At 28.0% G+C, this 21,236-nt stretch overlaps 1 protein-coding gene across 3 annotated transcripts in view; it reads right to left on the bottom strand.

Moving 5' to 3' along the window:
- LOC107456878 (tyrosine-protein phosphatase 10D) overlaps positions 1-20,089 on the bottom strand; it is a 96,415-nt gene extending 76,326 nt beyond the window's left edge. For 2 of the 3 annotated variants that reach the window (XR_011638411.1, XM_071188425.1), the window contains exons 1-2: positions 19,604-20,080; positions 3,078-3,254 (exon numbers count right to left, since the gene is read on the bottom strand). Coding sequence is in view for 2 of the 3 variants with exons in the window: in XM_071188425.1 (XP_071044526.1) it covers positions 3,078-3,146 (69 nt within the window). In the remaining variant the exon portion in view is untranslated. Of the gene's footprint in view, positions 1-3,077; positions 3,255-19,603 lie in introns of all 3 variants that reach the window. The other variant, XM_016074848.4, reaches the window with a different exon arrangement.
- Positions 20,090-21,236: the final 1,147 nt, after the last annotated feature.

Genomic DNA, 21,236 nt, shown 5'->3' on the forward strand with positions numbered 1-21,236 from the left:
AATACAGACAACTAAAAAGTTAGATTAAAATAAAATAAACTATTATGCTTTCTTAAGAGAAAACTAAAAGGAGCTCATCATTCAGAATATGTCCTCAAGAATAATGTTGTTCCAGATCTACTATTGTTCGTTGTGGGCGAGTGACTGACCTCCACATTGCTTTCTTTGTGAACACAATTTTTTCTTCTTACCTGTGGTTTCATCCTCATTTCTTTGATGAAGGAACGCTAAGGGACCGTCCACAAATACAATATCATAAAATTGAAAAAACAAGAGAGCAGCGGTTCTCAAATGGTGTTCTGCGAAAACTATGGATGGAACACAAGGATTTTGAAAGTCAACATTTTTGAAATCAGTAATAAGTTTTGAAACTTGTAATTTTATTTATATCAAATTATTATTTCCAGTCGAACTTATGTCTAATGGTTAAAAACATATTCAAAATAAACTGACCCAATTCAAGAAAAAAGAATTATATTTCTCTGATAACTATTTTCATCTTTTATAAGAGTTCTATATCGAAAAGTATAATTCAGCTTATTTTATTCATTTTCTGCTTATTTAATTCACTTTCTTTAATCTTTTTATTCCTAATTCAGCTTCTTTCATTCATTATACACAAAACAAATTCAGAACTAGACTATGTACCACTTCAGGCCTGCAAATTCAGCTGTTTGATCTAAGACCTATTATTTTAAGATTTTTATTGAAACGATTTATGAAAAAAATTTCATTCTTCACATTAAATTTTATTTTATAACAGCCGACCCAATTTTTGGGTTTACGACTACTAATTTTCAATTCCGTAGCCTTGTAATTTTGATCCAGAAGATAAGGGAGCTCCTAGATTAGGAGAAATTTGCCTTCGTGGAGGATTTTTGCGTTACATGGAGAGGAAATCAGCCTAACGGCAAGGGGATTCTGCCCCATAATCCGTCTGCCTATGGACGGTGTAAGCCGGACGCCCAGGACCTCATTGCTCAATTTGTTGCTAATAAATTTTATTTAAATAGGCTTGGGGTGGGTAGGGCACCACGTCCAACATTGTAGTAAATGGTGACACGTTAAATCCTCAAAGTCCTCAATGTTCCCACAACAAATCAATACATCTGGGGGTACTGATCCAGGAGTTTCCTTGTCTTCTGGATTGGTTCAAAATTACAAGGCTACGAATTGAACATTAGTAGTCGTAAACCCAAAATTGGGTCGGCTGTTATAAAAAGCTTGGGGTTCCGCCTAAAAACGCTCGCTCATTTAGGGAATTGAGCTGCTTAGAGGCATCAACCTCATTTGTTGAAAGAAGAGAAATATGCTTTCATAAATAAAATGTTGGGTGCATAGCTGTAAACTCGGGTATGAAAAAATCCAGTAGAATTTTACAAATAATATAAATTTCATGATAATTGTTGCAAAATATTTTACACATAGGGAATTTTATAGTAACCAAAATAGAAGAATAAGTGCAATATTTTCCAGTTATGATGACATTAAATGATCTTGAAATGTTATGTAATAGGCATTTAATTCATCAAAGATAGGAATTTTAAAAATGAGGCTAGCTTTATCATTGACACTTATTGAAATATTCAAGCAAGCAATAATCTGCACACAAATTCTATTTTAATAAGGATTTTTTAAGGAAACTTACTCAATTTTAGGGAATTTTATAAAATGTACAAAAACTAGGAGAATATTTATTAAACCAGTAGATCAAGAGAAACTGGCCAGTACAGTTGGCAGCTATGTTGGTGGATATTTATTCTATTCGGCAGTTTCTTTCGATACATGCCAATCCCATCTGAATATGAAACTTTAGGTTTTATCCTTAGGTTTGAGGTTTAAACCTTTGCCGCAGATGGGACACCGGTGTCATTTTGATATATTTTTTCTGACGGTCTAATTACAAGCAAAAATATATTATTTAATTTTAAAAAACGGTCTTATTAAAAGAAATCTGCTAGATTATCGAAAATTAATTTGTACTAAAATATATATAAAAAAAATAAAAAAAACAGCTGGAAATTTTTTTAAATTCATATTCAAAAGTTTATCAATAATCAATTTTTTAAAATAAAGAAATTTCAACGATTAAAAAGTGTCTCTTTTAGATCTAAGTGACTGCAAATAAATGCAAATTTGAAAAATTATTGCTTAGAAGTGAGCCGAAATCGGAAGATTCAAACCCACAAAAAGACACCGGTAATGTATTTTATAACCATAAACTATTAAAATGCTAAATATAATGTATTTCACTTAATTTGACCGAAATGAATACCAAAAAAAATGAAAGAAGTATGGAAATATGTTTAATAAAAATCCTGCGTTAAAAGAATAAAACGTGCGGTATTTGAGATTTTCTATTCTTTTTTTCAGACAAAATTTTACCAAGATGATTTCGCAATCAGCAGCTTTTGAAAGGTATTTAAATAATAAACAGTCGTCTATTTAAAGAGTTTTGATAAATATCTTGTTTTTGTGGAATTAATGATAAAAGAATTTTTTAGCATCATCCAAATTGACTTTTATCAAGTTTAAACCGTAATTAAATTAAATTTTTTAAAAAAATCCAATAGCTGACAAGTGTGTTTAATTATTGATTCAAAACCACAAATCGCATAATTTTATTGCTTTAAAGTTTTGAGGAAAATTTCATAAAAGTTCCAAAAATTATAAAGCGCTATTTCTTCTAATCTATTAAAGCAACTTCTTTATTTTTCCACCTTTTTTAAAAGGTATCAAGTTGTCGAATAGTAATATATATCATAATTAAAAAAAAAACACTTAAACGGGTTATTAAATGTAAAATAAAAACACTTATATTACGAAGAAAAAAATATCCGACTTATAGCTACCTCGAATATAAATAATTTCATTTTTGTTGACTGCTCTAGTACTTTAACCAAATTCTTTGATTTTTCTAGATAGATAGAATTCCCAGTTCAGCCCTTCCTCACCCCACCCCGGTTTGCATTTTGTAACAGGCACTTGAAAGTAACATGCTATTTTCATAAGAGACATATAACAGGTATGAAATAACTGTTATGAATAATTATTAACAATAATGACAAATTACTCACCAGAATTAGCCTATTGCACACAAGAACAACAAGTTGCAAAATTAAAAATAAGTTGACATGTTGGCCCATCTGGTTGACAAAGTATATCACTTTCTCTAAAATAATTCCTTCGGCCTCATAATATTAAGTAACTTCACGGAAAGTTCAACAGATGGCATTTCATAATTGTAACAGAATCTGGAAGAAAACATTAATTATAACCACACTGTTTTTCTCAACTAAATATTTGCAATTGATAAAGAAACAACTGACCTATTTAGCTTTAAGAAATTAAAGGACATTACCATGTCTTATCACGACATTGTATTTCTTTTTTTTTCTTTTTTTTTTTTTGGAAAAAAATTATAAATTAATTTCTATCGCAAATAGTTTATTGAGTTTCAAAGCATTGAATTTAACTAAATATACCCGTCAATAATTACCCTTAATTCTGTTGAAAATCCAACATTTGGTTTTACAAATAAATGTAACCTATAAGGTCATACAATATAATAATCTTTAAAAACATTACCATATCTTATCACGATTTTTTTTGTTGAAAATATTAGCAATAAATTTCTATCGCAAATAGTTTCAAAGCATTGAATTTAACTAAATATACCCGACAGTAATTCTGTTGAAAATCCAAACCAGGGTTTTACAAATAAATGAAACCTATAAATTCACGTTTGATAAATAAATTACACGTAATAATACCTGATTTAAACATTGGTCTAAGAGGGCGGGCAAAAAAATTTTACATTTTTATTTGCTTATCAAGTGTTATTTGCGTTCAAGTGATAAATCCGATTTCCATCGTCTACGGGTTTCCGTNATGATTCCTTCATGGTGTTGCATTTTCTACAAACAGCAGTTTATATATAAATATCTAATTGGTTAATAATGTTATGAAATAAAGAAAACAAACTTGTTATGAAATAAAAAAAAATCAAAAAAAAAAAAAAATCAAAAAACAGAAAATGATACTTGAAATAAATATTTTTTTAAATGAGGGGTAATTAAAATTCTAATTTTTTCTTTCTTGCTCGTTCATTGAGTTGTAAAATCTAAAACTAAACTCAGCGGCGCGACAGCCCATAGAGGGCCAAGGCCTACTGCGCCCATCTCAGTATCTTTGGGCTCTGGGGTGCAGGAGCAGATGTTCCGGTTAGGTGGTCAGCCGAACGCGAACCCCCCAGTGTTAAGTTCCCAAGCATGCTGGGTACTCATTTATCGACCCACTGAAGGGATGGATGGCTGAGTCAGCCTTGCCCGGCCCGAGGATCGAACCAGGGACCTGTGGCACGACAGCGCGAAGCGCTACCGCTCAGCCACCGGGCGTCGAGATGTAAAATCATCCATACTAAATTTTACGGTTCATTTTTCCCTTTTAGTATAATTAGTTTTCTTCCTTTTTTTTAAGACAGAGTATACAAAATTATCGACATCAAAAAAAATCTTGCATCAATATTTTTATTAAAACGTTGATAAAATTTTTTGGATAAATGATCTCTATGTACACTTTTTTCTGGCTTAAATGTCAGGTATTTTTCCAATTATTTAGAAAGTGTTTTTGGATTTCAATTATTAGCTGTTTTGGTTTTTACCAAACTCATCCATGTGGTATGACTCAAGATAAATTTCTATTTAAAATCAGCGATTTTCCTACGTATTTCGGCAAAATGAGGAGGCTACCAAACGATTGTAGTTACAAGAGTTAATCAATGCGTACAGAAAGTTGTGTTGGCAGGAAGTTTTTCATTTTATCTAAATCTATCAACAAAGCTACATGGATAAAACGGTATTGAAATTAAGAAGAAGAAAAAAAAACGTTCGTAAACAAAGAATAGTGTTCGATTAAAAGAAGTGTATTCGGATAATAGAGGCTCTATCGACGTGAAAGAGAGAGTTATAAAAAATCATCCATCGATAGATAATCCTGTTCTAGTTGTAGCTTTTATCGTGACCTTCATTAACGAAGACAGTTCAATAATCTACCTACTCTATGATGATCTTTTTTTTATGTTCTTGCGTGGGTGGTATTTAGGTTTTTGAACCTCACTCTCCCACACTCATTTAAAAGCCAGGGGGCATCAGTGGAAACCACGTCGTTTGAGAAAAATATCTACTCAGGCAACCATTTTAATTTAGGACGAATTTCATTCAATTTATATATATGTATATATATATATACAGCAGAGTGGAAAATACAGAATGGAAATGGGCTGTTTATTATTACTTTAAAAACTTTGTTTTCAATAATAAGGAAAATTTAAATAACAGTAACAATTCAACAAATTCTTCTAATATTGTTCAATCTATTAAGCAACTACAAAAATATTTTGCAATTATCCCCATATACAAAGCTAACAATAACTATGCAATCTTTTGTAAAAAATTCTTTGTTGAACTTTTAATTTTAAATACGGAGTTAAAAAATAGTAAAAATTTTACACTTACTAATCTAAATAATAATATATCATTAAAATATTTTTCAGCTTTATATATGAGGTTAAAAATTAAAATTAACAATATACAATTTCCTCACTTAATTATCAGTCCTAAATTTCATAAAATTCCTATAAAATTTAGAACACATGTGGGTCTAATACTTATCTAACTAAACCTGACACCATTTTCTCTAACTACTTAATTAAAATTATTAACAATATTATAAAAGAAGGTTTTTCTTGGATTATCACTAATAATTAACCAATTTTAGAATTTATTAAGCATAATAAAATTAATTCTATTGCAACTTTTGATTTCCAGGATCTTTTCAATAGCATTTCCCTTTTTAAACTAAAAGATGTCCTTTAGAATTATTACTATGATTTTAAGAATATCCTTAATTGCGATTTTGATTATTGAGAAATTCTAATTAATTTGTTTTTTAATAATTATCTTTACAATGGAAAAGATATTTTTATTCAAATTGATGTAATACCACAAGCATCTAATTTTTCATTTCTCTTAGTTTTGCACTATTATGAAAAATATTATACTCGTAATATTAAATTTGTTTTCAGATTTACTAAAGATTTAATTATCTTTAATTTTCGAGATTATACAATTTTATTAAATAATATTGACCTCGAGGAATTAATCTTACTTCGTAATCATGATGATTATTTTAATTTTAATTTTTTTGGATTTGGGTATTATAAAAGAAGAAAATATCTGCTTCGTTGATTTATACGATAAAAGAAATTATTTTAATTTTAATATAAATAAACTAATTACTGGAATGTAATGTTTCTAAAAACATCTAGTTAAATACCATTTTTAATCAAATGAATAGAATTAAGAAAATATGTAGTAATGTTTATTTATCCAAAAATCGAAATAGACAAATTCCTTCAAAATTTGTTAAAAAATAATGGATACCAAACTAAAGTAATTAAATTCTCTATAAAATCATTGAGTTAATTGTATGTTATTATAAATAAGTTTATTAAAAATATCTTTGTTAATTTATGTAATTTTTACCTTGTGCAAATCCATGACTAACAATATGTGCAAAGCGGGTAATTCATTTTTCTTTCTTCCTCTCTCTCTCTTTTCATTTAAATAAATATTCATTTTCCAAAATCATCAAAATTGTATAATTAAATATCAACCTTACTAAGCATAAACTTCTTTAAATTATCCAGTACAATATTACCTTGCGCACATCCATCTTCGGGCCAATCCTCGGAAACTAACAAATCAAACGAGATCCAGTACTGCAGTAAGAACGCGCTATAAAACAAAACCCTCTATTTATGCTTTTTACTCAATTTGCGCTTCTGAAAATTTAATATTTTGCAATCCGGCAAGTTTATTACGAAAATATTTTAAATCATTCTTGAAAATCTTCCCGAACATATAAGTTTATTCCAATTCGCTATATAGATTTCTAATTAATTAAAATATTTAGTTTAAAGATACATCTTTCGAACCGCTAAGATTGCATGCGTGATAATTTGTTCATTAGATCATAAGTAATTAAAATGTTTCGTTTTATTAAATACTTTAAATGTTCTGTTCGCGCTTTTAGATGTTCCGTGTTATAAAATGTTCCGGTATAAAAATTTAAAAAAATACACTCAAAAGCATATAGTTAGAGAAGAATAGAAATTTAAAAAAAATAAAATATTCTTTTTGAAGCGTATGTGTGGATTTTTGTAGGTAATAAACATAATTCGCTACACAATATGACGAAAGTAAAATTATTCGCTTCACAGAGAAAAATAATAGCTATACTCACGTGACCTACAATCATAATTTTTCCTCCAAACAATAGATAGTCGCCGACAAGTTGTAAGTGACCACAAAATAATGTATTTATCACCAAAAACATGTTTTTGTTTTAAGTTTACACAGACGATCTAGATTCCACGCTTAGTTTGACTTTAAGAGACAATTTTTGGGGTCTTATGAATAATTAAAAGTTACAGAAATCAATTTTCGAATAGAAATATAAATGAGTAATACTATTTAAAATCTTCAGAATATTTTTTTAAAAAAAATATTCATTTAGTAACCCTAATTAATACCACATTGAGAGCAGTGTAGTTCACAGACATTATACAGTTTGCACACATTACCTGGCATTCAAATGTCAGCTAAAATAATGACATTTTATCATTTTTTTTAGACTTCAATGTTGTTCTACTTTTAGGCCTGGCATTTTAAATTTGTCTTATTTACAACGCTTTATTTTCTTATTTGGAAGAAAAAAAGGAGACTTAATAATGCTTAGAGAAAGCATGACAATCTCTTCAAATGGATATTAATCTGAAACTACTCGAAGATATATTTCAACGAAATACCTTACCAATCATACATTTAAACAAAAATAAGTAACGTCATTTATAGAGAAATGAAGGGACAAATATTTTAAAAATACAAAATATTTTGGAAATCATTCTTTTTGCAAATATTTCAGAAAACTAAAAATGTCTTTAGCAGTTTAGAAGAAAATTTTTTGGCAGTCTTAAAGCAAGTAATGGACCAGAGCTCATCAGAAAAAAGGGCAGGGTGCAAAAGTTAAAAAAAAAAGGCATTATTATTCTAAAAAGGCAATAATTTCTTTCTATGGGCTTTACACATTTTATTAAAAAACATTGTAAATTAGTAAAAGATTTTTTTTTTTAACTTTACCAATAGTAGCTAAGCAATCAGATTAATAACTAATTTTTATTAATAAATTAGCATTTATATTGAGTTAATGAGCTAATTAGCTTAGTAGTAATTCATTTAAAATGCATGTATATATTAATAAAATAATAAATGTATGTTTTTAAGTGTCTGTAGTTATGATTTAATAATTAAATTGATTAATAATAATTATGATTTAATGATAGTGGAAGTAACTGCAAACTTTCAAAGACAAGTACAAGGGGGTGTGATGGCTATTTTTCCTTTCCCATATAAATCTATGTATTGACAGCAATGACAAACTAAATAAAAAGAGTTAAAAATAACAAAAGTTTAAGAAATCCATTGTAGAGTTTGGAGAAAAAAATAAAGGGTTGAGAAAAGAAAGAACAAAAAGGGTATAGAGTCTATTACATCAGGGCACTAATTTACTTCAGGGGCAACAGGGTGGATTCTTTTGACTAAAAGGGCAGCAGGGTGCTGCTCCCTGTTTACCCTGTCTAGAATAAGCTCGGCAATGGACAAAGATAGTTTTTTTTTTAATCTTAATACATTCAGAATCATTCAAAACTAACAGAAATTATTTAATTGTTTTTCTAACATTGCTAATTATCAAGCTTTTTTTAATCAAAAAATGCTTCGTTTTCATCTGAAACGGGTAGTCACGTGATTATTCACGAACTGACGTCCACCGTCAATCACTTGTTTGCAATGCGTTGAAAGCGTTCCAGCTTTCTGTCTACATGCACGATGAAGAGCATTTCTCCCGATCAGGCATCGATGATCGCCTCGAGCGAATATTATTTTCCTCCGATCCGAATGTTAATAGTGATTGGCGTGACGATTATAGTTTTTTTTCTTTTCCCTTATGTTTCTTTATGTACTCATAATTTTGTTAATTTGTGGTCCTGTTTACGTTATCTTGTCAAACAGTTGTGATTTTATCAATCAAAAAAGTCAGTGATGTGACCAGACTTTTTGTGAAAAATCTTTCAGTATCTGTAATTACTAAAGAATGGGGCTGCTATGGATTAGGGTCCTGTTTTGTGAATATGTGAAAATAAGATTCGAGGGAGGTAAAAACCATGTATTTTAATGAGTTAGGTTTTAAAATTAAGAATCAATGACGTCATCAGGACTGGATTACGGAGTCACGCGGGACGAGGTCTTGGGCTAATAAGTAAAGTGGGGCCCGATTTATCATAAAAAGCAAAATCTTCTCAAACTTTAAAAAAACATTTAGTTAAATACCGTAGTAATCAAAGTAAAATCAGCTAAACACTTAACAATTCATGCATGCGCAGCATATATAATTGAGCAATAAAATAAAAATGTTAAATAAAAATGTTAAAAGAAAAAAGTAATAAAAATGAGTTATACACATACAATCTTTAAATGCTAAATAAAATAAAACAAATGGTTCAAAAACAAATAAAAAGATAATTTATAAATAGAATAACGCTAAAATTTGAAATAAGCCTAAGTATTAAATTAATAAAAATTCCAAAAAGCAATAAAAAAAGGTGATAATATAAAAACTTCATTTGTTTAATAAAATATGAAGATGGAAAATGTCGACATGTAGCGAGCGTTTAAAAACAGGCACCCATTCTCAAGAGTTTTTAAATAAAAATTACAGAAATCTTTGAATAAGAGATTTTTATAATAGCGTTCAAAAATGTTTCAATCAGCTTAAAATGCTGAGGAGTTATAACGAAATTAGCATTAAGATATTCAATCTTTCGCCTGGTTTTCTTCTACCTAAACTATTTAGATCATATTGTTTAGATTGTTCGGATTATATTTTTTAGATTAGCTTCCTCGTAGTTTTAGGATCCAAAACCATTAGAGAAAAAAAAAAAACATATTTATACAGAGAAAGTACATTTTTGTGTCTGATTCTGTAACTTATCGTCTGATCAAAGTAAGTAGCATTTTTAAGACTAGGCACTCGAACCATTAAGTCTTAATATGTGAAAATCCGATCATTAAATCAATAGTTATTTAAGGGGAACCCTTTTTTTGCGCTCTGTAAACATTAGAAATTTTCCCAAACTAATTCAATAATTTAGTTTAAACCATCCAACAATTTTTGACAGAAAATTTACATTACAAACTTTAAAACGCAAAATATTAAAATATGCTTCAATTTAAGTTAAGTTTAAATTAAGTATAATAAAAGAGCAAAAACAAATACTTGGTTTTATTCTAAGGTTTTATAACTTTTTAAAGCTTTCTAATGATTTTTTTTACTGTTATATCTTTTTAAAAAAAAGTTAGTTATACCATTAAAAACACTTTTTAGGTTTATTTCTTAATTTACTATAAATATTTTTAATAAATTGCTAGAAATGAAGAAGCAATATTTCTTGTAGACTTTATAGAATATTGTTATCATCCTCAACCATAATAAATCAATTGACAATTTTACCTGGTTAAGAAGCAAAAAATTCCAAAATATTTAGTCTAAACAGCTTTTTTAAAAAAAACTTTTTTAGTAACTAAAATACTTAATAACTTAAAAGAAATTGCAGTTATAATAATTGACTTATTAAAAATATTAAATTACAATGAATTTCTTGCCTTATGATGAAGATATAATTTTCAATGTTAATAATTACTTTCGAAACTAAATCAACTTTGTTACATTTCAAAAAACTAACTAGATATTCTTGGCGGATTCTTTTATTGTTGACCTTAGTTTTTCTGCGCCACAAGCATATTTCCTATCCATATTGAGAACATCAATCATTTTAAGTGTAACTTTTCTCCAAATTCCTACCGGAAAATGCTTCAAACCGCAATTCAGATGTAAGTAACAAAAAATTATTTTAGCAAATGATGATTCAGTTACATTAATGACTCTGATTCATCGATTCAAAAACTGATGACTACGTTGTTAAGATCGATCTTTTCCACTCAAACAAGAATTGATAAAATATTTCTATACTAAATCAATTATTGTCCCCTTGTCTTTTTTCGAATAAAAAAAAAATATTAAAATCTAAAACTTGAATGTTTTTATCATAAAATACCTCATCAAGGAGGAAAGTTTTTTAAAAAAATCAAATTTATCTCATTTATTCTCATTTGTTTTTTTATTAAATACTTTTTTCCCTTTTCGCCTTTCATGTTGACCCCAAAGCAGTATTCTTCAATAACCTGTAGCTGGGAAACATCTTTTCAAAAACGGTTTGTATTTTTCGAATTCCCGAGGAAAAAAAACTTTTCTACAAAAATTTTGTCGAGATTTTCCAATGCAAAACGAGATTTAAAATTACATTCACATGATTGAATACCATACATCGCGACTCGTAATAAAGAGATTTAAAATCGCGTTTCGTATTCAAGCGACTTTAAAATCAAACCGTATTTGCGTGATTTAAAAATCACACATTGAGATTCATATTCACTAAATATAAATAAATGAAAAAATTTCGCACCGATATTTTTATTGAAACGTTGATAACATTCTGTGATATGATAACATTCATTTATTGAGTTAAAAAGCATTGAATTTAACTAAATATACAAAACAATAATTCTTAATTCTGTTAAAAATACAATACAGGGTTTTATAAATAAATGAAACCTATAAAGTCATACAATATGACAATCTTTAAAAACATTACCATATCTTATCGCGTTTCTTTAAAAAAATAACAAATAAATAAATATTAGAGGAAAATTTCTATCGCAAATAGTTAATTCAGTTTCAGGGCACTGAATTCAACTAAATATACCCTTCAATAATTTACAAATAAATGAAACTTATAAATTCAGAAACACGTTAGATAAATAAATTACACGTAATAATCCCTGATTTAAATATTGGTTTAAGAGGGCAGGCAAAAAAAAAATTTAAAATTGTCATTTTCTTATGCTTGGTCAAGCGATAAATCCGATTTTCGTCGTTCGTAATGATGTAGAAACCTATATAGCAATATCTAATTGGTTAATAATGTTATGAAATAAAGAAAGCAAAAAAAAAAAAAAAAAAAAAAAAAAAAAAAAAAAAAAAAAAAAAAACGAAATAATACTTGAAATTAATATTTCTTTTAATTTATTTAATACGAGGTATTCTTTTTTAAAATTCTATATTCTTTCGTTTGATTTATCATTAATTTCTTGTTTGTTGTTTATCATTAATTTCCTGTTTCATTAATTTCTTGCCTGTAGATTGAGATTTAAAATCATCCATACTAAATTATACAGTTCATTTTTCATTTTTTTTATAATTAAGTTTTTTTTTTCCTTTTAAGACAAAGCATACAAAATTATCTGCTTTAAAAAATAAATAAATAAAATAAAATCTTGCATCATTATTTTTATTAAAACATTGATTATAAAACTTGGATTGATTGAAACATTGATTATTAAAACTCTTTTTTCTTCTTTGGATGTATGTTTCCTACATACACTTTTTTCTTGCTCAAATTTCAGGTATTTTTTCAACTGGTTAAAGTGTTTTTGCACATAACATTCTTCGGTTTTTATTTTCAGCTGTACACTCATCCCTGTGTTAGTCAATATAGAGTTTTATAAAAATTAAAACATTTACAAAAAAAAAAAACATTTTTTTCAAACAAATTCTACCAAAGTGAATTGGCAACGAAAGGGTTTAAATTATTTACAGGATTGCAGAAAGTTTTTTAATTGAGATTTCGTATTTGAAGAAAGTTGTTCATTTTATCTAAGTCAGGCAAGATCATAATTGCGACAATTGATAGAATGCCCCCGCAACGTAAAAATTTCTTTTTATTTATCCGTTCATAATTTTTCAACTTCGTGATTGAATAGCCGCGATGATCGATTTTACTTACCATATCACATTATCCGGTGATCTACATCCGTGTTAGTGAAGTGTAAATAATACTTCTTTGTTAAATATTACTACTCTTTTATAGATTTATTTACATTTGTTTTTGTATAATCAGTACATTTTTTTCAAAACCAGGATCTTATTTTAACTCAAAAACAGGACCCTAGTTGAGAACTATAATTTTAGATTCACACAATCATGAGGATTTTCCTCAAATTTACAAAAATCTGGACTCCGACAGACCCCAATTTAAACCAGATTTAATGTTTTACTATCAATAATAACAAACATTAATAGGTAAAATAATCAGTTTATCGATCGCAAAAGCTTTTTTTTTTTTTTTAATTAACTGTTTACAAAGCAGCGATGATATATTCTGAATCGTTAGCCGATTTAATCGATTTATACATCTATCAGATTTATTTGAATCTCTGTAGCAGAATGGCGGTGACACGACGACATTGTCGCAGAACGTTACAGAGTTCTTGCAGAAAGAATTTTTCATTTCTGCAGAAATTTACGCATAAAATTTGAATCGCACATTTAATAATCACTTATTGTGGCGTTCAATTTACGCCGATAGTATCGTAAATCCATAGAGTGGTTAGATTATGTTTTTGGCAGTTGTTGATTTTCACGTGGTTTTTAATTATCCCGATATATTTCAGACGATATGGGAAATTCGAATCGTGCATTCGAGTATTTACTTTTTAAGGCAACGCATCAATCATTTTTTCGGCAATTATTGCTTTTGACTTCCATATACTAGTTTTTAAAATCCGATATTATTTATTACAACAATCAAACCTTGAAACGAAACACGAGTAACCCCTTTTGAAGAGTCCAATTCGAGTGACTTCATCTTCAATTTGTTTTTCGGTAAAATTATTTTTTTTAATGTGATGATTTTCAAAATACGATATTGGAAAGAATTAGTGCGGTTTTCTCCCTAACAAAGTGAGATATCGCCCATAATATTAGAATAAAAATATTTATAATGAAAATAATTATGCTTTTTTTTTCTTTTTGGAAAACAGTGTTTTTTGTTAATTTAAATCTGTAACATACATCTTTGTTATTATTGAAACTATCTTACAGTCTTACAGAAGGATATGAATGCTAAAGAGTTTTGTCGCAGAAAGCTTGAAAACATTCTGCCAAAGAGATCCCTTGATAACTTATCTACCTATTCCATTCGAAGTACGATACTTTCTTTTTTTAAAATTTGAACGATTTGTGCAAAGCAGCATAAAATTCTATATCGATAGCTGATTTAATTGATTTATATTTCTTCTCAAGCTTTTCACCCGAATTCCATTCAAACTACGATAACATTTCTTTTTTAAAAAAATAAACTATTTACACAAAGTAGCATAGAATTTTACACAAAGCAGCATAGAATTCTAAATCGATAGCTGATTTAATTGATCTATATGTCTTTATTAGTTACGATACCACTATTTTTTCTGCACAGATAGCATAAAGCACTTCCTTTTGGAAACCATCATGGTCAAACTTTACTGGTAATAATAAAATGATAAATGAGATAACAAAAATAACAACTTTCTTTTGTCAAATCAAAGCAAGCAGCAACTAACAAAACGTTTATCTAACACTCACAAAAATGATTATTTTTATGTCGTCATGCAGTTAAAAGAGTGTTCGTTTTTATTTTTAAAAACCTCATATGAAATAGATTATGATTGCATATTACTAAAATTAAGAAAAACAAACAAATCTCAATTAAAATAAACACTTATGAATCGACTTGAATAGAGGTATTCGGATTAGAAAAATTTCTGATAGACCAAGTTCAACAATAATTTTAAAGTTGAAAGAAAAAAGGATTAGTTAAAAATTAAATTTATAAAAATGACGAAGAGAAAAAGTTTTAAAATCATTCTTTTTCTTCAGTTAACAAAACGAAAAAATTTTAAATAATAAGAAAGTGAATGTAGGTGTATTCATAAAATAAGAACACGGAGGTGTTTATAACTAAAGTTCAATCAACGATTAAGGTCATTAAAAATTCCTATGTGTTAATCTCCTTTTCAGTTATTACCTTAATTAAAATAACATCGGGTAGATTTGTTAGATAACACTGGAGAATTGTTTTCCAGTTGCATGAGATATTTTAACAGATTTTAGATACTTTTGTATCGCTGATTTCAAATCTGCAATCGGTTTTTCTTTTCAAGCTACAGTTTTCTTTTTTTTTAAATGACATTTTTAGTCCATTTTTTGTCGTAATGTTCAATTTTTTTAAACATGTTGTATATAACAAGGGGTGACATATATATTGCAACTAACTGTTAGGGGAGTTAAGGCGCATTATCATGAATCAGGATTAAAATTGCATAGGATTCATGCCCCGAAATATCGTCGTAAGTGGCTAGGGTAAGGTGACCAAACGTCCTGAGATCTTAAGCACAGAGTCGTGATGGCTCAGGGGTTCGCCTTGCAATGAGGTGAACCTGGTCGATACGAATTCCGCACCCGGCTCGCGTCAACCACATTGCTGACGTAAAATATCCTCAGTGGTGGACAGATCATGGGGTTAGGGCCCCCTTGTCGTCAGGCTAACCGTGGGAGATATTCGTGGTTTTCCTCACTATCTAAAGCAAATGTGGGTTAGTTCCATCCAAAGTCCTCCATGAGGGCAAAATTCTCCCAATACTTGATCCAGGAGTTCCCTTGTCTTCTGGATAGGGTTCAAAATTCCATATCCAGGAAGAGTCCGTGTTTTCTTTCGTTTTCCCGTAATTATTGCATTTTAAACTGTGGACAATATATCTGATATGATTAGAGCAAAAATGTAAAATTCTCCTTTTCCTAAGAGGTTGGTGGAAGGGGGGAAATTGTAAGCAATTGACTTTTAAAATTTATTTGTCGAATCAACAATTTGTAAATGTGGACTTACAGCACAAAGCCCTTCAATTAGTTTATAAATTGATACAAAATCCAGGAAACAAATGAAAATAGAAAAATACTTTCACGTCCAGACTTAACATTTCTGCAAGATAACTCAACAAATATTTTATGTTTGGGTGCTATTGCCTGGATAATGTTCTTCTTTATTGTCTTTCCTGATAGTAAAATTATAGGAATATATATTTATTTTAATGTTTGAAAATTCTGCTATAGCAAAGTACTTTAAATACTGTGCAAAGAAGCAGCAGATGTGGAAAACCGCACAATTTACAATTTTCCGCCGAACATGCTCATAATATTTTTTTTCCCTACAAAATGTCTTTATTTAATAGATTAACTTGTCTTTAAGGGTTTACCCCATGCAACTAAACCTTTTTTTTTTTTTTTAAAATTCTAAAATGCTTTTAGGAACTTTCCTGGAAGACTATCCTAGGTAATTTAGTTAAAACCTTATTGTAATATTTAATAAATTGTAATTAAAAAAGGAACAAAATTAAAAAAGTTTCTCTTAACCACATTTTAAAAGAGAAAAAATTACCACATAATAATAGATATTAGGCAAATGTCTTCATGGTGAACTCAGTAATTTATTCATTTTTCATTCGATTTACTTAAATTTTTAGTAACATTCAAGAACGAAGCATTTGTTAAATGTTCTGTTAAACAAACAAATAACTACCTCTTTAAATTATTGCCTATGTATTAAATTTTTTTAAAACAAATTTTGTAGTTCAATAAAAAATAATAATAGCACACATAATTTTAACATATTTTGCTACCAAATTAAGATATCCACATTTTACGAAGATCTCTGGTTACCATTTCATCAATAGTATTAACATGGGCACCAGAAGGCAAAAGGAAAAGAGGAAGAACAATGTAAACATAGGAAAATAATGAAAAACCAGGTGGGATAGGTAAGCATGATTTATGGCAAAATAAATGCCACTGGGCATGCAAGAGGTAACATAGATAAGTATTAATTTTCATATGTATTTAGAAACTTACTTATTCAGGAAAACTAAAGCATACGTATTTATTTAGGAAAAAAAGGACAATATAAATCTCATTTAAAAATAGATTATAATAGATTATCATAACTAAATAAATAAATCATAACTAAATAAAACTAAAATAAATAACATGAAAATAGTTATTTGAAAATGTGAAAAAACATTTGACTTTCTTATATTTGTCTCAATTTAAACTATTCTTTTAGTCATTTGAGTTTCCTCCTATAAGAAATCTTTCAAATCAAACACAATTAATATTTGCCAGATATTAAAGTATACAACAGATCTTTTAAGTTAAAATAGTCTATCACTGATTAATTAAAAACAATTATGCGGTATATTTGGTTAACTTTTACACAATGAAACAAATTCAGTGTTCCCCTTAGTGGTTAGAAGGGTTCACAGAAGTAAATGCACCCTCTTTGCTCCTTCTGTAAAAATGTTATCCCCTTGTATTCAGAAAAAAGGAGTTTTTTTATTTTAAAAAAAGTGATTGCAGTTGCGGAAACCAGGAACTTCAAATTGCAAATTATTTTTAGGCTAAGTTAATAATTATTATTTCTCATATTTATTTGAGTATTCCTTAGCTAAATATTTTAAAAATATTTAGCAAGATCAGTGCCCTTTAAAACTGAAGGTGACCTTGTTTTTAAAAAAGCACCCTTTTTTAATTTTTGAGAGATTTCAGCAAATTAAGAATACCAAAAGTTTGGGAAATCTTATAAAGTACAATTACCAACTAAGTGAAGCATACAGTAAAACAAATCATTGCACAAAAAATGTAAACATACAAATACTCCCAATAAAACTTGAAAATGTTTAATTTTGAAAATTTAAAAACAATTTCAAATGAAACTATAATTTTTAACCCAGTGGTGGTTTAGCAAATGTGCAAAATTGGGAGAAAGTTTCTCCTCATTACACTCTTTTCCTTTCTAATAACATGGAAAACCTGGTTTTGCTATGTAGAAAAGACTGTGGGTTAAAATACGACCTGCAAAACTGTCAGTAGGTTATAAAAAAGTCGTTAACTTCGAAGAAAAAAGTTTTTTGTCATTTAGATATTAATTTAAGAAATTACATTTTATGTTTATATAGAGCAGTTGCTTTGTGACAAAATATATAAATAAATGTTTTCAGTTTTTTTTAATACTTAAGATATTATAAAGATGTTAGAAAAGCTGCAATAAAAAATACATTATTTATAGTGCATTACTTCATAACTTATACTCTTTCGGAACAAGTCCACTATAATTTAAAACTTATTAAAAAAAAATTTTTTTACTAAATTTTAACAGTTAATTACTCATTAAATTAGGAATCATCTTTCATAACAACTATTAAAGAATCAGTTCTTTATGATTACATAGTGATCAGTGTAAATGGCGACATTTAAATAAAGGTTTACATAACATTTATATATTATGAAGAGTCTTTTTGACCTGAAGGTATATCTATCCTCCTCAATAATTAAAAATTTAAAAAAGTCTTCCTTAATATTTGAGAAAAAAAAATTAAACTTTCATGAATCATTATCAATTTAAAATTAGTTAAGAGAAAAAAAATAATCAATTATTTTGCAGATGAAAGATTTTTTTTTTTATTTCGAGAAATTTTGAAAAATATTGTTGATGTATTTTAAATTCAACCCCCTCAAAAATTGGAACACCAGAGACAAAATTTAACACCTAGTTAAATTATTTAGAGATAACAACACAAAAATATTTATATCTGTTTTATAACCATCATAATAAAGTTCTTAAATAATTCTGATAATATGAAGAGCAACAAAAATTCGATAAAATCTCGTCTTTTAAAATAAAGAACATTTAACACAGATTTTCAAAAAATACAATCAAAATTGATTTTTAAAGAAAACTATTGAGTTAGATTTTAATTAAAATCAGTCAGTTAAATTCTTAAATAGTTAATAAGAATTCTGTAAACAGGCATATTAAAGGAAAAAATTTTCCTGTTTAATGTTTCTCTCAGAATTTAAATTAAACACTTAAATTAAAATGTTTCATTTCTAACATTAGTTCTTTTAAATGTAAAACAAATAATAATTTAAAAAGTGAATTCCATTAAAATAATTATTAATGAATTGATTTTTAATAGGTGATTTGAGAAACAACAAAATTTATAATTTAAGAGTATTTCAATCGAATAGTACATCAAAAAAATTGCACGAATGATTATATTTTTGAAAATTTTAACTTACAAGATACTGGCTAATAAAATAAGTACAAAAATATTAAACCTCATTTCATTAGGTCATAACTCTACGAAGTAAACTAATAATTTAAAACGTGAATTCCATTCAAATAATTGTAAAATATGCATTGATTTAAGAAACTACACAAAATTAAAAGATACGACTTTATTCAAAAGAGTATTTCAAGTGAGAATTGCACCAAAAATCAGCACGTGATTCATAGATTATATTTTTGAAAGTTTTTAATCTGCAAGATATATAGGTTCAGAAATATTAAAACCTATTTAATTTGGTAAATCATAATCAAATTATGTATAATCAAATTTGAAGGATTTATGAGTGATAACATTTACTACAGTTTACGTTTGAAAGATAAAAATACTATTAAACAGATAAAAGCGTTCATTCATAATAATCAACTTACCATTCAAAACAACAATAATACAAAGCACGTTGTTGACGATTCTGTTCTATAAACTATCAACAAATATTCCAGATATTATATATTGCACAGATCGTTGTAATCCTTGAGTGAATATTTTTAAATATTTATATGAAGTTGTCTTCAGTAAACTCCTAAGAATGTTTTGAACTGAAATATCACAAGAGAAATAGAGAGTGCAACGTGAACAGATTAGTCGTGATCACGAACCTGTTTTGATTCCGGGTGAAATTTAGCAATCCCTCAGGCAAATCCATTCTTTAATTTTTAATCTATCGTATTGCCATCTACTGGGGATAAAAATTACTACCTATTACATTGCGTTTTGTTTATTAAAGTTTACTTACTTATGCTATTGGAATAACGATGTGTAGCATGGTTTTTCATACGAAGAATTAATACTTACGTTGCAAGTCGTTTTAAAGGGTACACAGAACAGAGTAACATTTTTGGAAAAACAAATGGTTTGGTAATTGGCTAACCTATGAAGAGGTGCCCATCACCCAAGCCTTATGGGAACACCCCCATAAATTCCCCCCTCCCCATTCCAGCAAACACAAATATGGGTCATTCTCACAAAAAGGTGATTTTTTAAGACCCTTAGTAATAAATATTAGAAAATACAGCAGATTTCTTATTATTTTTCTTCACCATTTTTTGTAAAGTTCTAACTAACAAATCATATGCATTTCTGCTAAAAGTATTTAATATTTCATTCTTATTTTTTAATGCACATAACTTCAAAATCCCCTCCGTGGACGTCCCTACGTCTGTGACACAAAATAATTTTTAATGGCTGTTAAACAATTTAAATGTTATTTTTATAGTTTTACCTAGTTAAATGTTTATAGTAACTTTTTATTTAATATTTTTAAAAAAAATAATTTATTTTTATAAAAAAAATGACTAGTAAACTTTGTCCATCAAAAATGAAATCTCCCACCGTGGACAATTAATATAGTTCGGTAAATATGCAATAAAGGCCAGCATGTGCGAAATCCCTATAAGACAGCTGCTGGGAAAGGTAACCATTCCATTTTCTAATGTTAACTATCAGTTGTTTTTGTTCTCTTTGGTGTCAGTTTTGGATTGTTGTGTTCAACTGGGGTTTGGCAAAGTTCTCACCGTATACTCCGTGGACATCATAAAGAAGGTAAGAGAAAATTATTTTATTTTTGATAGATGAATTTTAGATTGCAAAAATAATATATTTAATAAAAAGAACTGCCCCATTTTTGTAACTTTAAAATTAAAAATCAGTAAAATTCAAGAACTAGTTTTTGTCTCCTCCGTGGACATAACAAGTCCACGGAGGAGAAGACACAGTCAATGGAAGAGACAATGTGTTAGATAACCATAATACAATTTTAATAATTAAAAAACTATTTTCTTTTAATTGATATTTTTTAAAATGGAACAAATGTGTTAATTTGTTTGTATTTTTAAAGAAAATCAATTAAGTTTAACTTTTTCTTATCGGAGAAGTAAATATTGGCAATTTTTCTAAATAATTTCTGTGATGTTTAACATTTTTTTTCTCTTCAAATTTTAGGAAAAAAATGGCAAAACCAAAATGTAAAAAAAGAAAGCAATCAAATGTTCAAATGCAAAAGAG

Source organism: Parasteatoda tepidariorum, chromosome X2 (assembly GCF_043381705.1).
Source record: "Parasteatoda tepidariorum isolate YZ-2023 chromosome X2, CAS_Ptep_4.0, whole genome shotgun sequence".
NCBI classification, from domain to species: Eukaryota; Metazoa; Arthropoda; class Arachnida; order Araneae; family Theridiidae; genus Parasteatoda; species Parasteatoda tepidariorum.